The 15,363-nt window shown below is 43.5% G+C and overlaps 1 protein-coding gene across 5 annotated transcripts in view; it reads right to left on the minus strand.

The window, feature by feature from the left end:
• TEX2 (testis expressed 2) overlaps positions 1-15,363 on the minus strand; it is a 105,158-nt gene that overhangs the window by 49,050 nt on the left and 40,745 nt on the right. For 4 of the 5 annotated variants that reach the window (XM_042967888.1, XM_042967891.1, XM_042967889.1 and 1 more), the window contains exon 2: positions 10,809-12,474. In XM_042967888.1, the coding sequence (XP_042823822.1) occupies positions 10,809-12,461 (1,653 nt within the window). In that variant the 5' untranslated portion in view covers positions 12,462-12,474. Of the gene's footprint in view, positions 1-10,808; positions 12,475-13,817; positions 14,007-15,363 lie in introns of all 5 variants that reach the window. The other variant, XM_042967890.1, reaches the window with a different exon arrangement.

Here is a 15,363-nt window from a genome sequence, read left to right on the forward strand (position 1 = left end):
TTTATTTTGTTATGGGACATGGGAGTGGGTATAAAGAGATATGCAGTCAGCAACTCATTCCATCTCAACAGCTCAACTAAAAAAACTCAGAGATTTGGGGCGCCTGGGAGGCTCAGTCGGTTGAGCGTCCGACTTCAGCTCAGGTTGTGATCTCACGGTCCGTGAGTTTGAGCCCCGTGTTGGGCTCTGTGCTGACAGCTCAGAGCCTGGAGCCTGTTTCAGATTCTGTGTCTCCCTCTCTCTGACCCTCCCCTCTTCATGCTCTGTCTCTCTCTGTCTCAAAAATAAATAAAGGTTAAAAAAAAATTTTTTTTTTTTAAATAAAAAAACTCAGAGATGTTCTCAACCTACATGAAAGCAGCTCAGACAAGCCTTGTCTCTTTCTGAGGCTGGAACTGTTAAAATGGAGACAGTGCATACACTAGGGGACAATGACCACAGTCAGCTGGGCTGCAGCTGTCTGGCCCACCGACTGGTCCTGTGATCCCATCTGTAAAAGGTCAGGGGTTTCTCTTCCATTCTCTACTGGATTTAGAAGCCGTATCTGGCTGAAAGTACAAACCACAATCTATAAAGGGACTCATTTCATACTTGGAAAGATTAAAAGCTGCAATTAACCTTTTGCAAAATAATAAAGTCTGGAAGGACTACTATTATGTTCACTTTCAGTTACAGTGCCAACCAGGAGGTCAAGACCAATGCTCTCTTGGTCAGCTTGATGCTGTGCTGACCAGAGTAAAGCATCAGCCCTCCGGCCTGAGGAAGCGACGGGGCTTCTCTATCTTCAGTGTTGCACAGACTGACATTCTGCTGTCATGTGGCTGTGCTGGCACTTGAGGCTGCCTGTCACTCAGCTCTCCTGCATCATTCCTTCATCTAGCCTATCAGGGAAGGAGCAAATCCGAAACAGGACAGAGCCAGGGCTGAGGCCCCTGCTGCTGAAAATCATCTCTGAGGCAAATAAACAGGTGATCACTTTTCTTCTGTCTCCAAAAGTAAAACATAAGCAAGATTTTCTCTTTTCAGGTTTTGGCCCCTTTTAAAATTTTTTAAATGTTTTTTATTTATTTTTGAGAGAGAGAGAGAGAGAGACAGAGAGTGAGCAGGGGTGGGGCAGAGAGAGAGAGGGAGACACAGAATCCGAAGCAGGCTCCAGGCTCTGAGCTGTCAGCACAGAGCCCGACGTGGGGCTCGAACCCACAGACCGTGAGATCATGACCTGAACTGAGTCGGACACTTAACAGACTGAGCCAACCAGGCACCCCATAGAACACTTTTCAAAATGTACTGGCAAATAGCAGGAAACGTAAGAGAAAACATTCACATTTGACCAAAAAATAACATGATCTCAGATGAACCACTGAAATAATCAAGGTCTCAGTTATGTTAACACATGATAAACATTAAATCATATCAACAAGTTTTGAAATTATAAGACAATAGATTAGCAAGCCAATAAATCAGTAGCCTCCAAACTTTTTAGATCATACATCCTAGCAGCTAGAAAATTTTGAGTATGTACCCATAATATATCCATTTGTTTATAAATCATGTTCTAATATATTACTTTTATAATACAGTAAAAAATAGAATTGAGAGATATATAGCTTTTATAAAGCTATATATAGGAATTGAGAAGTATATAGCTTTTATAAAAAGTAAAAAATAGGAATTGAGAGAAAAAGATGAAATAATTAACCTTTTGGAAATTTTTAGTTTTTCCTTTCTGAAAGCTTTGTACTATCTTCAGCTGACACCTCCAGGCACAATATATATACTTAGGATGAGGCTCATCATTAATGATAATGGATGTAAATCCATATTTCAAATAGTCTTGTCGATAATTTCCAAGGATTTTGACAAAGGTGGTTATATGGTCATCTGTATGGTAAATATTAGCAAAGCCTATAAACTTTCTTAGAAAGAGTAAAAATACATATAAATAGAAACTAATACTTTTTTCTTGGATAGAGTCTTTAGCAACCCATCTTGGAGACCACTGAAAAGAAGCAGAAGAATGAAACAGAGTTCACGACAGTGGCCTTGGGCACCAACACACCAACATGTTCATACTCTGACGCCATCTTGTTGGCAACCTCCTTTGGGGGGTATAGCAAACCTCTTCTTAAAGGTTAAATACTGAACAATAAGAACAATCTTCGATGGACTTAGTACTTTTCTTTATACATTAAAATAAATATTAGAGTTGAAAGATATCTAGCATTGATTTCTTTCATGATTAAACTTTACTCTTCCAAAAAACATCACTGAGACTCACCTATGCCCACAACCTCTCTCCTCACTCCATAGATGAAACTTGCAACAAAACCAAAAAGGATGGTCCTGTAACACCTAGCCGGAACTCAGGATATGTTTTCTCAAGGAAATGATGTTATAAACTTAGTTCTATAGGAGTGAACCAGAATTATTGTTTAGCTATGCTGTAAGCTAATGGGTTGAGTGGGAAACTGGCAAAATGTTGATAATTGTGGAAGCTGAGACTGGGTGTTGGGTACATGGGCTTTCATTACACTATGCTCTCTACTTCTGTGTATACTTGACATTTTCTATGTGAAAAGTTGAAAAATAAAAGTTCAAGAAAAAAAATCATGCTGGAGTCACCTGACCTTTTTAACTACATTGTTCCCATGGAATTCAGGACACATTTCCTGTGCCGTTAACTCTCCAACCAACTTTAAAACATGGGTACCTGCTTGCCAAGTGAGGGCTGCCTGCTTTGAAATTTATCTCACCTAATGCTTCTCAAACAACATGGGACATTGGGAAACAGACATGTTTATAAAAGCCATACATAAAACCTCAAGTGACCCATTATGGGAGCAGAATATTTCCAGTTCGATACAACGTAGAAATAAATGCTTTTTTATTTCTTGTACTCATTGTACTGGGGGTTATAAGAGACCAATGAAAAGCAACCCAAGTCTCTTTTGGCTGTAATGGGTCTGTTTTCTTCTGATGATTTGCATACTCTAATTTCTTAAAAGAAAAAATTCCATGAAATTGAGATTAAATTTACAAGTTTGAATTTCTTCTCAAAATTGATAATGTTCTCTCTACAAAATTATTCTTTTACATATCAAAACCAAAGTCTGTATTTTGGGAATTCAATATTTAAAAAACTCTCCCTCTTACTAAATATCTAAATTTGATATTTAAGGAACCTAAGGAAAAAAGGTTCTCCAAAATTCATCTCTATTAGTCTTGCAATGGTAGAAATGTAATTTTAGTCAACCTTCTGGGCCATCTTTTTTAAAAAGAGACAGATCAGGGGTACCTGGGTCATTCAGTCAGTTAAGCTTCTGACTCTTGGTTTCAGCTCAGTTCATGATCCCAGGGTTGTGGAATCCAGTCCTGTGTTAGACTCTGTGCTGAGTGTGGAGCCTGCTTAAGATTCTCTCTCTCTCTCTCTCTCTCTCTCTCAAAACAACAACAACAACAACAACAACAACAACACAGATCTTCACTCCAGAAACTAACATTCTCCTGTTGTGTTCTACAAGCGGTTTATAAGTCTGAAATAAAGAATTTACCCACAAATAGAATTCAAAACTGCTTGAGTCATACACTTGAACATAAATCCAAAAACCTTCTGAAATCTTCAGGAAGCTTATCATTATAGACATGGGGAAGGTCATTGTGCACGACTGGCACTGAAGCATACTCCTGGTCAAGTGACAAGTGCATTGTTAGAGAAGAAGCATTCAACTTGCTTAAGAATGCTCAGCAAAAACGAACATCCCAAAGGCACTGCTGACTCTAAATGCCTCATTCTCCCCATGCCCAGACCCAGTCTTTCCCAGGGTCCCTAGCTCAGGCTACCTAGCTAGTCCCCCCAAATAAAACCCCCAGAAAGTTACCACGCAGAGAGCGTTGCTCGAAATGATGCCCTTGGACCCTGCAGCACACGCGAGGCTCTGCCTGGAGCTAACCTAGCCCAACTGCCAAGCCTTCAGTCACATTAGGGTCTCCTAACCTTCTGGCCTTCCCTCCTGGCTGTCACGCATTCGACTTGTCACCTGGCTGCCTACGTGGCAACCTTTCTCCTATTTGCTGCTTCTCATCAGCAGCGTGAATGTATGAATTCATAATGTATGCATGCCCCAACATTAAGAACAAGCAGGCTTTGGAGGAGGTTCTCAGAGTCATTCTGTGGACTTTGTGACAACTGTTTGGCCTCAAAGAGGTTTTGACTGCTTCCGTCCCGGACCAGAGAGCTGCTGACTGGCAGGGTTGAGTGAGAGATGGCAGAGGGGCATGAGGCCTAACCAACTGCCTATCAGGCTTTGGGAACAGCTACTACTTGGCTGCAAACTGGTCTCTGTGACTCTCCATCCTACATATTCACCACTGTAGTAGGGTCACTGTTGAATACAAATGTGTACAGTGTGGATGGAATAATAAAATCACCTGGATAAAGTGCAGAAGAGCTTTACTTTTCCCTCTCATCTTCATGGGAAGTCTCATAGAAGAAAAACTGCAGTGCTTTCTGGATTGTTTATGGAGCCAATTTAGGACTGTCAGCCCAGGCTGCAAGGATTTCCTGGGCCCATCAATGAGAACTTACATGTCTCAGAAGTTTAAAAACACGCAGTCTCCTAAAACAGTCCTGGAGCACCAGGACCCCTGCCTCTGCAGTTCACGGGGCTCCTGGATGGGGTACGTGGGACCACGGTCAATGGGCTGTGCCTCTATACCAGAGATCTTTATCACAGGCGGGTTTTATAGCACGTGTCCTGGAATTGTTTTTAGAGTTTCCATACTTGCCTTCAAGAACTGCACCATTACATCCTCTATAAATACCAACAGGATAGTACTGGGTCCACAGAAAATCGCTCAAAACAGCTAATTCCCTAAATCAAGCTATTTTTCAAAAAGGGGCTCTTTCACACATGAAAAAATGCTCAACATCACTCATCATCAGGGAAATGCAAATCAAAACCACAATGAGATACCACCTCATTCCCGTCAGAATGGCTAACATTAACGACTCAGGCAACGACAGATGTTGGCGAGGATGTGGATAAACAGGAACCCTTTTGCACTGCTGATAGGAATGCAAACAGGTACAGCCACTCTGGAGAACAGTATGGAGTTTCCTCAAAAAACTAAAAATAGAACTACCCTACGACCCAGCAATTGCACTACTAGGCATTGATCCACGGGATACAGGTGTGCTGTTTCGAAGGGACACATGCACCCCCATGTTTATAGCAGCACTATCAACAATAGCCAAAGTATAGAAAGAGCCCAAATGTCCATCGACAGATAAATGGATAAAAATGTGTTACATATATACAATGGAATATTACTCGGCGATCAAAAAGAACAAAATCTCACCATTTGCAACAACGAGGATGGAACTAGAGTGTATTATGCTAAGCAAAATTAGTCAGAGAAAGACAAATATCACATGACTTCACTCATACGTGGAATTTAAGATACAAAACAGATGAACACAAGGGAAGGGAAGCAAAAATAATATAAAAACAGGGAGGAGGACAAAACATAAGAGACTCTTAAATATAGAGAACAAACGGAGGGTTGCTGGAGGGGTTGTGGGTGGGGGGATGGCTAAATGGGCAAGGAGCATTAAGGAGGACACTTGTTGGGATGAGCATTGGGTGTTACGTGTAGGGGATGAATCACTGGATTTTACTCCTGAAATCATTATTGCACTATATGCTAACTAACTTGGATGTAAATTATTTAAAAAAAAAAAAAAAGCGGCTCTTTCAACTCCACCCTGGGAACAGGTTCACAGACCTGTTTCATAAAGGAACCAAGGCCCATCTCCTGCATCGCTTTTAAAACCACACATTCAGAGAGCAGAGATCTAGAACCTGCCACCATCCCCATTTCTCTAATGCTCTGCTTGGCAGACGCCAGTGGTCTTCTCTCCCTTTGAATTCAGGAGGCCAGTGCTGTATGAGTACAGGTAAGAGAAAAGCAGACTTGCTGCCAGATGCTTCCCAAGCAGTAAACATCAGGTTTCAAATCCTGTCAAAGATGGGCCACCTTGGTGTTTCCACTGCAGTGGGGAAATAAAAAAAACTCTCACTAATCTGTACTTTTTGGTAATTATTTTTTATCTTCCTAAAAGACCACCCTTTTCAATCAATTTTTTTTTTTTTTTTTTTTTTTTTTACAGTATCAGGGATTTCTTTAAAAAGAGCAACTTCATTAGGAGATGACCGGGTCAATACTGACTCCCTGCCTACATTTCCTGATAAAACCTCATGCGTTCCTTCACTCATTTATCCATCCACCCACCTACCGATCCATTCATCCAATAAATACTCTTATCATGTGCCCAATATGTGCCAGGTGCTGAGGACATACTGATGAACAAAATGGATATGGCCTGTGCATTCATGAAGCTTACGGTGTACTAGAGAAGACGGACAAGAAACATACATGTAACTAGGATACTTGTGAGTACTACGAAAGGGAGGCAGAGAAGGCTAACTGTGCCTTCAGACTTCAGGCACCCCTTTCTGTAGTGTATAGCTGTTGCTGGGAAGAATCTGCCCAGGCCAAGTCCGAGATTCCCGAGGACCCCTGCTACTTTGGAGGACCCATATGACTGGCTCACAGTGGAACGTGAAGAGAAGTTATGTATGTCACTTCTGGGTACAGGCCTTATAAGTAGGTATGCCTTCTCTTCCTTTCTCTTTCTCCTTCTGCCAGCTAGATGCAAGGAACTCTAATACCCCAGGCAGGGGTCAACAAACTGAGCCCGAGGCCTGTTTCTTTAAACTTTTATTGGAACACAGCCACACCCATTTATTTGCACATTGCAGCTGTTTTCCTGCTACCATAAGGAGTTGAGTGATTGTAACAGAAACTGTATGACCCACAAGCCTAAAATATTTATTATCTGGCCTTTTAAGAAAAAGTGTGCTGAGTCACAATATGGAAGGAACTTGACCCCATGAATCAACGTGTGGGATGGGCACCCATTCTATACTGGAGTGTTATGCAGGCAAGAAACAAACTTCTAATTTGTTACAATAGCTAGTGTTATCCTACCCCTTACGCAAAGTAAAGCACAATGTCCAATGACAGAATGTAACAGAAAATAGATGCTCAAAGTCAGGCTCCACTATACTTCCTTTTCTTATTGCAACATTTGGGTCCTAAATTTAATGTCAACACTGCTTAAATGTTTTAAAGTGTCATATTTTTAAAATGGTTTTCAAGAATATGATCTCCGACTCAGTAAAATTAATTAAGCCCAAAGAACTTTTGCATTTGAAATCTTTGGCTTACAATATACAACCTACCCTTGTAATCTGTAGTAGTGTCCCTTTTTTAAAATAAAGAATGTATTTAGCCAGGTTTCTAAAAACAGCCCTACATACCAAACAAAAGACCTCAGGCTAAAATGTACTTTTCCTCAACAGTAATTAAGGCATCCCTAACAAGGCTAAGAATGAAAAAGAACTACCACAACAATCAGAGTTCAAACATTAATCAGGAAGAATACTCATAAAATAGCATAAGATAATTTGCTTGGGTTATAGGTCCATGACAGCATTTAAGGTCGTGTTCTCTTACCACAAAGATTCAAATATATTTATCTCAGCAGCAAGGGCAAAACGCCCTCCTTAAAAGAAATAATTAGTTCTTGGCTCCCCCACTCACAAGCTGTGCAACCACGAACAAGGAACTTTAACCTTTCGGTGCCTCCACTCCTCATGAGCACTCCCTAACTAAAAAAGGTTGTAATGAGGACTAAATGAGAGAATGTACCCAACACCTAGCCCGATACAGGTGTTCAACACCCCAGTGTTGCCTTTCCTCTTTCCATGATTGGATCAAAGAAACCAGACTGTGCCATCATATTAAAATCCTATTCCACTGGCATCCTCTGTGTAGTAAGTAAACTCTTACCATATAGCAGTGATGGGACTCAACACTGAAGATGGAATGCATTAAAATTAAAACTTCCCAAAATAATAAAGTGCTCACACCAGTTTAAACTGAATGTCATGATTGTTAGGCACTGGAGTTAAATGTCAGTACCATTTTTCCTTGCTGAATACTAACTTACTTAGAGGACACGTAATTCAGGTCGTCACAGTATCACCCTATCAGAAGCATAGCAACCATAACGAGTCACTTTTATTCTACTTCACATACCAAGCTTAAGTGTGCCACATCCTCAAGACTCAGCACAAGCTTCTCTTAAAAAAAGAAAGTCACATGACATACTGCCGTGGGGTAAGAAAGAAAAAAGATCAGGGGTGCCAGGGTGGCTCAGTCGGTTAAGCGTCCGACTTCGGCTCAGGTCATGATCTTACAGTTCATGGGATCGAGGCCCTGTCGGGCTCTGTGCTGACAGCTCAGAGCCTGGAGCCTACTTCAGATTCTGTGTCTCCCTCTCTCTCTGCCCCTCCTCCGCTCACATTCTCTCTCTCAAAAATAAATAAACATAAACAAAATTTAATTAAAAAAAAAAAGAAAAAAGGTCAGACTGCAAAATACATGATTTCATTAAATCAAAACAAAAAGAGTATGCGAGTATGTATACACTCACACATGCAGGAATTTAAAAAAGGAACAAAACTAAGATATATATCAAAATCATTAGTTCCTTTCACTAGTGTGATAAAAAAACTTTTTTTCTTTCGGTTTCCTCTGTTTTTAAAACACTGACCATGTATTTCTTTTTAATAAGGTAAAAAGTTCATGAAACTAGAAAACAAACTGTATTTTGGACCCTTAGGATTTTTCCCCTGGATTTTTTTGCTTTTTGTTTTTTGGGTTTTGTTTTTTGTTTTTTGGTGGTTTTTTTTTTGCAATAAAAAGAGATGATGCCATTTTTTGAACATTCTTATTTAAACAAAGAGGAGGAAAAAACCTTTTAACAGAGAAATGAAACCAGCTTTGAATACAAAAAAAAAAAAAATACAAAAAACAAAACAAAACAAAATAAAACAGAAAACGAGTTGTGAGGAGTTGGAGGAATTAAAACTCTTGTCTCTGCTGGTAGGAATGTAAAATGGTGCAGCCACTGTGGAAAACAGTATGGCAGTTCCCCAAAAAATTAAAAATAGAATTACCGTAGGAGCCAGCGCTCCCACTTTGGGGTATATATCCAAAAGAGTTGAAAACAAGATCTCAAAAAGCTATCTATAACATCCATGTCCGTAGCAGCATTATTCAGTATAACTAAAATGTGGAAGCAACCCACGTGCCCATTGACGGATGAATGGATAAGGAAAAAGTAGTATATACGTATAATGGAATATTACTCGGCCTTGAAAGGAAAGGAAATTCAGACTAATTCTGATTATGCTAAGTAAAACAAGCCAGGCACAAAAAGACAACCTCCGTCTGATTCTTATATGAGGTAGTCGGGAGTATTCAAAATTGAAAGACAGAGTGGAACTATGGTTGCAGGCTCTGGAGGCAGAAGAATGAGGAGCTACTGTTTAAGGGATAGAGTTTCTGTGGTACAAGATAAAAAGAGTTCCAGGGATGGACTGCGGTGATGGCTGCATAACAATGTGAATATATTTAATGCCACTGAACTGTATATTTAGAAATGGTTCAGATGGTGGGGCGCCTGGGTGGCTCAGTTGGTTAAGCATCTGACTCTTGACTTCAGCTCAGGTCACGATCTTGTGGTTCGTGAGTTTGAGCCCCGCACTGGGCTCCACACTGTCAGTGCGAAGCCTGCTTGGAAGTCTGTCTCTCTCTCTCTCTCTCTCTCTCTCTGCCCCTCTCCTGCTCTGTCTCTCAAAATAAATAAATTTAAAAAAAATGTTCGGATGATAAGTTGTATGTTATTTGTATTTTACCACAATTAAAAAAGCATATATATATGTATATATATATACATACACAAAACATGTATATGTGCCTATGACTTACAAACTATAGAAGCTACAACTGTATATATATATTTCCAAATATTTTGAAACATACACAAAACCCTGGTTTGTTTGTTTTAATTTTTTTTAATGTTTATTTACTTTTGAGACAGAGAGAGACAGAGCATGAGCAGGGAAGGGGCAGAGAGAGAGGGAGACACAGAATGTGAAGCAGGCTCCAGGCTCTGAGCTGTCAGCACAGAGCCCCACACGGGGCTTGAACTCACGAACCGTGAGATCATGACCTGAGCCGAAGTCGGGCGCTTAACCGACTGAGCCACCCAGGCGCCCCAAAACCCTGAAGTTTTTAAAATATGTACAAATAAATACAAATGGAAGTGCTAATATTTTCTTCCTGCACCCTAACGGATCTTCCCAGCCCCCCTAAGGAGGCCCGAACCCTGAGACTGTCACGTACCGGAAGGTGATGTCTCTCTCTCTGTCTCTCCAGCCCACACCTCACTGTGCACACAGGAAAGAGCAGTACCATCAGTAACCACCCCCGACACCAGTTTGCCTTCTCTTCCTCCTGTCCTTCTCTGGCTTTCCACGAGTGCTGAACCCTTCTCCAGGGCCCCAAGCACATGCAATCCTAACAGACTCAGCGAGTAGCAAATCCCTGGAAAGTTTAGAGAGAGACTGAAATCCGAACCGCATGTAAATGCTACTCACTGGCACCGTGGAGGATCCTTGAAAAACTCCTCAGTCAACTGGTAAAACTTGAATTAGAATGAGGTTTACCAGAGAAGTCTCCTGGGTGCCCCTGGAGCGAGGAGAATCCAAAGCCTTAAAAACACCGCTTATGTGAAAACCATGACCGTCAACTAAGACCATTAAGTTGGATCTAAAATCAGGCTGTTTGGGGGAGAACGGTGGGGGGCGCTAGCGGGCTGCTGCAGAGGGACTTACCTTCAGTATTTCCGGTTCTTTGATATCCAGGGACCTCGTGTTCCAGTGTTGTAGGCTTTTATGTAATCTGTGATATTTATGAGCACTTGGTGGTGTAAAAAACCAGATCATGCACACCGCAGTCATGAACCCAAGGCCAATTCCCAGAAAAAGTCCGCTCACGTAATGGGGGAGGGGGAGGATGAGGTACCCATAGACACACATGATAAAGAAGCCCAGCGTCTTCACCGGCAGCTCCGGGTGCTGCACGGCCGAGTGGGCCTCGTCCTCACTGTCCAGAGTCGGACCGTCATCCGCCGGCACCTCGGGCCCGGCAGGGAGATCCGGGCGCTTGTCCGGCGCGCTCTCCACCTCCGCTTCCAAATCAAAGTCCTCGGTGTACAGTTCGCAAAACTCCTCATCCTCTTTGCTCACCAAGGCAGACAAGGAACATTTCTCAAGAACCAGGGAGCTTGTCTTCAGGCCTAAATCCTTCAGACCGCCGCCCTGGGCACTCTTCGGTTCCGCCTCTCTTGAGGGCGGCTCATCGGAGGACCTGGGGGGGTCACTTCCGGGGCCGCTGGGGTCACTCCCATAGGGGTCCCCCTCGGAGTCACACTCCTCTTCCTTGATGCTGTAGTTGTTATTGCTTTCCAAGTGACCGTTCAAGCTGGACAGATTGGAGAGTTCTGAAGCACTTGAAGATAAGGCTTTGGGCCTATGGCTGCCACTTTCCTCCCCTATAATTTTACTAAGGAGCTGAAAAGGCTCATAGATGACTTCTGAAAGGCGACGCTTAGTGTCTTCGATTTTAGCCTCCATCTCGGGCACTTTAAAAAAGGAGCGCGTATCGGAGGGAGAAGTCAGTGGGGAAGAAGGCGCAGTTTTGGAATCTCCACCTGTGCTCCGTGGCTGTGTGAACTGCTTGAACAGGTGTAAATTGAGCTTGGAGTCCGGTGGTTTATAGGACACGGTATCCGACTCCTGCCTGGAGGTGTCTGTGGACAGAGACTTGACTAATGTCTTCATCAAGTGCCTGTGCCTCGAGGGGTGTGGGGACTCTTTTGGCTCCACATCGGTCGACAGGGACTTCACAAGGCTCATGAAGGGTTTTGCACTGGAGAGGGTGGAGGCTGAGGCACTGGACGACAGGATAGGAGACTTGGAAGGAGAGGACAATGGGGAGGAAGAACTGGTTTTCTGCTCAGAAAGGGATGACACACTGGGAGAGCTAGCTAAGGGCCCGGACGAAGATGACCCTGGGGACAGAGCCAATGGCACTGTACTTAATACTTGCACTGCCGGAGGAGGGGACTCCAACAGCTTTACAGTGTTCTTGGAGACGGGCAAAATGGCAGGGGACACGGACAGTCCATCTGCCAGGATGGACTGAGCAGCAGGGCCAGTGGAGTCATAGCCACCCTGGGTTTCAAAATAGAGGTCTTCCTTGGCCTCGAGCCCCGTTACAATGCTTTGGTCGTCCAGCCCCTCCTCGAGGTACTCCCTGAACTCCTCCTCTTCTTCCTCCTCCTCCTCCCCGGATGCCGAGAAGTGAATGGCGATAGTGTCTCGGGACACGGACCTCTGCACGTGCACTCTGGGGGCTGATGGTTTTGGCATGTCAATGGTTTTCTCGGCATGGCGACCATTCAGACTTGTCATTGCCGGCTTCATGAGGGCTCAGGCTCTGCAAAAACAGCAAGAAAACCAGAAGTCAGAAAGTCACTTCTCCACAGGAGAAACTGTCATGTGCACACTGGAGCACAGATGTCGCTCACTTCCAAATGGTGATTATGCCTTGACTTGGCAGATGGCCACTGTTTCTCACTTGAGCAGGTCTGATGGTTTAATTTTCACCAGATAAATCCCAGTTAGGCATTCTCGTTTATGAGCAAACTCCAAACTGGTATTATAAATGCCATACAGTCCGTCTCACTTTCGCAACATCTGAGTAATCGTTTCCTCCCTCTTAACTGGCTCACTTCAATCAGCAATTCTAGATTTCAACACTTAAAATACCTGTACAATAGAGGTTACCAGCATCACTTTCGAAGTCCAACGAGATAAAATGCGGCATCCTGGTGATTTTGAGGATCTTGGAACAAAAATTTCACCAGTGTTTTCAAGCTATAAAAAGCCAACCCAGGAGGATTATTGCTTCCATTGCAATTTTCTCAGCCATCCTAACAATTATTTGGTTTGCCTCTCCCACCAAGACTCATACTATCTTGCCACTGCAAAGAAGCAGCAAAGTCTCCAAGGGCAGCAAGGGAAATCTGTCAATGAATTGCTATGACCTGTTGGCTTCTTTATTCCCCAAATGGCAGAGTATTTAGGCAGCCATGAAGACATGGGCATATGCTGGGGCTTCAGGATAAAGGAAACACATTTTAAACTGAATCCACAATTCAGAGGGCAGGAAAATTAAGGATCAATGCCGTAACCCACCACCAACCAAGAACTCGAAGGGCTACGGTCAGAGACGTGGAAGCTATGCTTTCTGCTCTTCTGGAGCTTAGCAGGCAGCTGGGGAGAAGACAGACACCTGGGCAGCGGAACTAAAGTCACCAAGCCAACTCTGTGACATCTGGTACATTACTTCTCTCCCCATTGACTAATGGGCACCACACATCATAACAGACCCTACAAAATGGAAATTAGCACCACAATCTGGAAAGAAACCCTGTCAAAGGAGCAAGAACACACTTGAGGAATGAATTTCAGGTGTTCTGAGGAGGCTGAGACCATTGTAGGAAGCAGGACACCGCGCTCAGTGTTTTAAACTGATGGGTCAGGGGCACTTGGCTGGCTCAGTCGGCAGAGCTATGCAACTCAATCTCAGGACCATGAGTTCAACCCCATGTTGGGTGTGGAGCATACTAAATTAAAAAAAAAAAAAAAAACCATTAAAAAAATAAAATAATAAGCGGATGGGCAGGTTGTGACAGAAAGGGCATGATTAGAAAGAGGGGAAAAGGTGTGAAGATGAGCATGGGCATGGTTGTCCTGCCACACGGGTCTGTCCTTTACCTCCAAGGGTGTGGGTGGGGTGGGGTGCTGGGGAGCACTGGGAGACCACCGGTACAAGAGCAGCATCATGGGAAGTGGAAGAGCGGCCCCGGGAGCTGCCAAATAGGGCTTCTGGTACTTTCTCCTTTTCCAGTTGATTCTGTGGGACCCCGAACAAGCCTAAACTTCTCTGGTTCTCAGAATTGTCATCTGTAAAATGGAGAATCAAGAGTTCTTTCCAAATCTAAAATCCTACATGTTTATGACGATTGTATACCACCCAACGTAATACACTCAAACAAGTCATCTACCATCAACGATCAACATTGCATTGCTTGCTTGTTTCTTCAATTTGAAGAGCTCCCATATTGAAGTCTTCTGCCAAATATTAATTTCCAAAATGCTGGCAACTGATACTACTAACAGGAGAAAAGGCAGACCCATGGTGGGAGGGGGGCAGGCAACAGTGATCCTGGGTCCCTAGAACAGAAGATATCCCAACAATGACAAAAATTACCATTTAAGGGCCCAGTCACAACATGGACACATCTGAAACTCCCCTTTTTTAGTATGAATACTTAAGACAAATTACTTTCACTGAAACTTTCCAACAGAGCTTTGCCCCTGCTCATCCATGACCCTCAGACTCTCCTATCACCAGTGCATTCAGGAAAAGGAGTTTAAATCCAAGAGCTGAGGGCAAGTTAGAAAGACAAAGCCTCCGGTCTAGGACCATCTTCCCGGTTATCTTTGAGCCAACAGGTTTGTAAGCGTAGTAAGAAAAATACCAAGTGCAACACATATTTTTCATTTGTCACCTAGTTTTATAAGGGCAATTTAAAAAGAAAATGATAGAGGTAATTTAAAAAGAAAAGGTTGATAGTTGATAATTCTCAGTAGGCTGAAAAATGAGTTTCATTTAAACTGCCTTAATAACATCAAGGACCACGTGTAGGGCTCTGCTGTTCTGAGGCTGCCTGATGGCATGGTGGCTGCAAGTTAAAATGACTGCGGGCACAGGTGCAAATACAGAGCACGATGTGGGGGCTGGACAGTGTGAGCTGGTCTTCTGGGGAGCAAGGCGAGAGTGGAGAGGCCTGTCCGTAGTTGAGGGTGGGAAGGCCTAGGAATCGGCAGGCAAAGTCAGGTCCAGGAAGGGGCCCACGGGAGAAAACAGTAGTGTATCCAGGAGCCTATGGCACAGTGAGCAGGCACCTGCCCAGGAAGGAGCACCATCAGGGGCCTGCACGCCCACCTCTCCACAGAGTCAGGCCCTGACTTGCCAGTTGAAGGGACCTCTGCTAATCTCTGATCAGACTGTCTCAAGGCCTGTGTCAGCCAGCAGGGCCCACGGGGGACTCCGTGGAGAGCTGGATGCCAGAGAGCCAGCTAAGGGCAGGCAGTCTGGCTCATCATCTAATGTCTCTCTCCTGGGCTCAGGTAAGTAGCCTGAGAGATCCAGAGTAAACTCCCCCAAATCCACCCTGACCATTTGTTTCACTGGTGTGCTTTTTGTGTTTGTTTGCTTTTACAGATACATGCCACGTGAGGCCAGAGCAGCACTGCT

This window comes from Panthera tigris, chromosome E1 (assembly GCF_018350195.1).
Source record: "Panthera tigris isolate Pti1 chromosome E1, P.tigris_Pti1_mat1.1, whole genome shotgun sequence".
Lineage (NCBI taxonomy): Eukaryota > Metazoa > Chordata > Mammalia > Carnivora > Felidae > Panthera > Panthera tigris.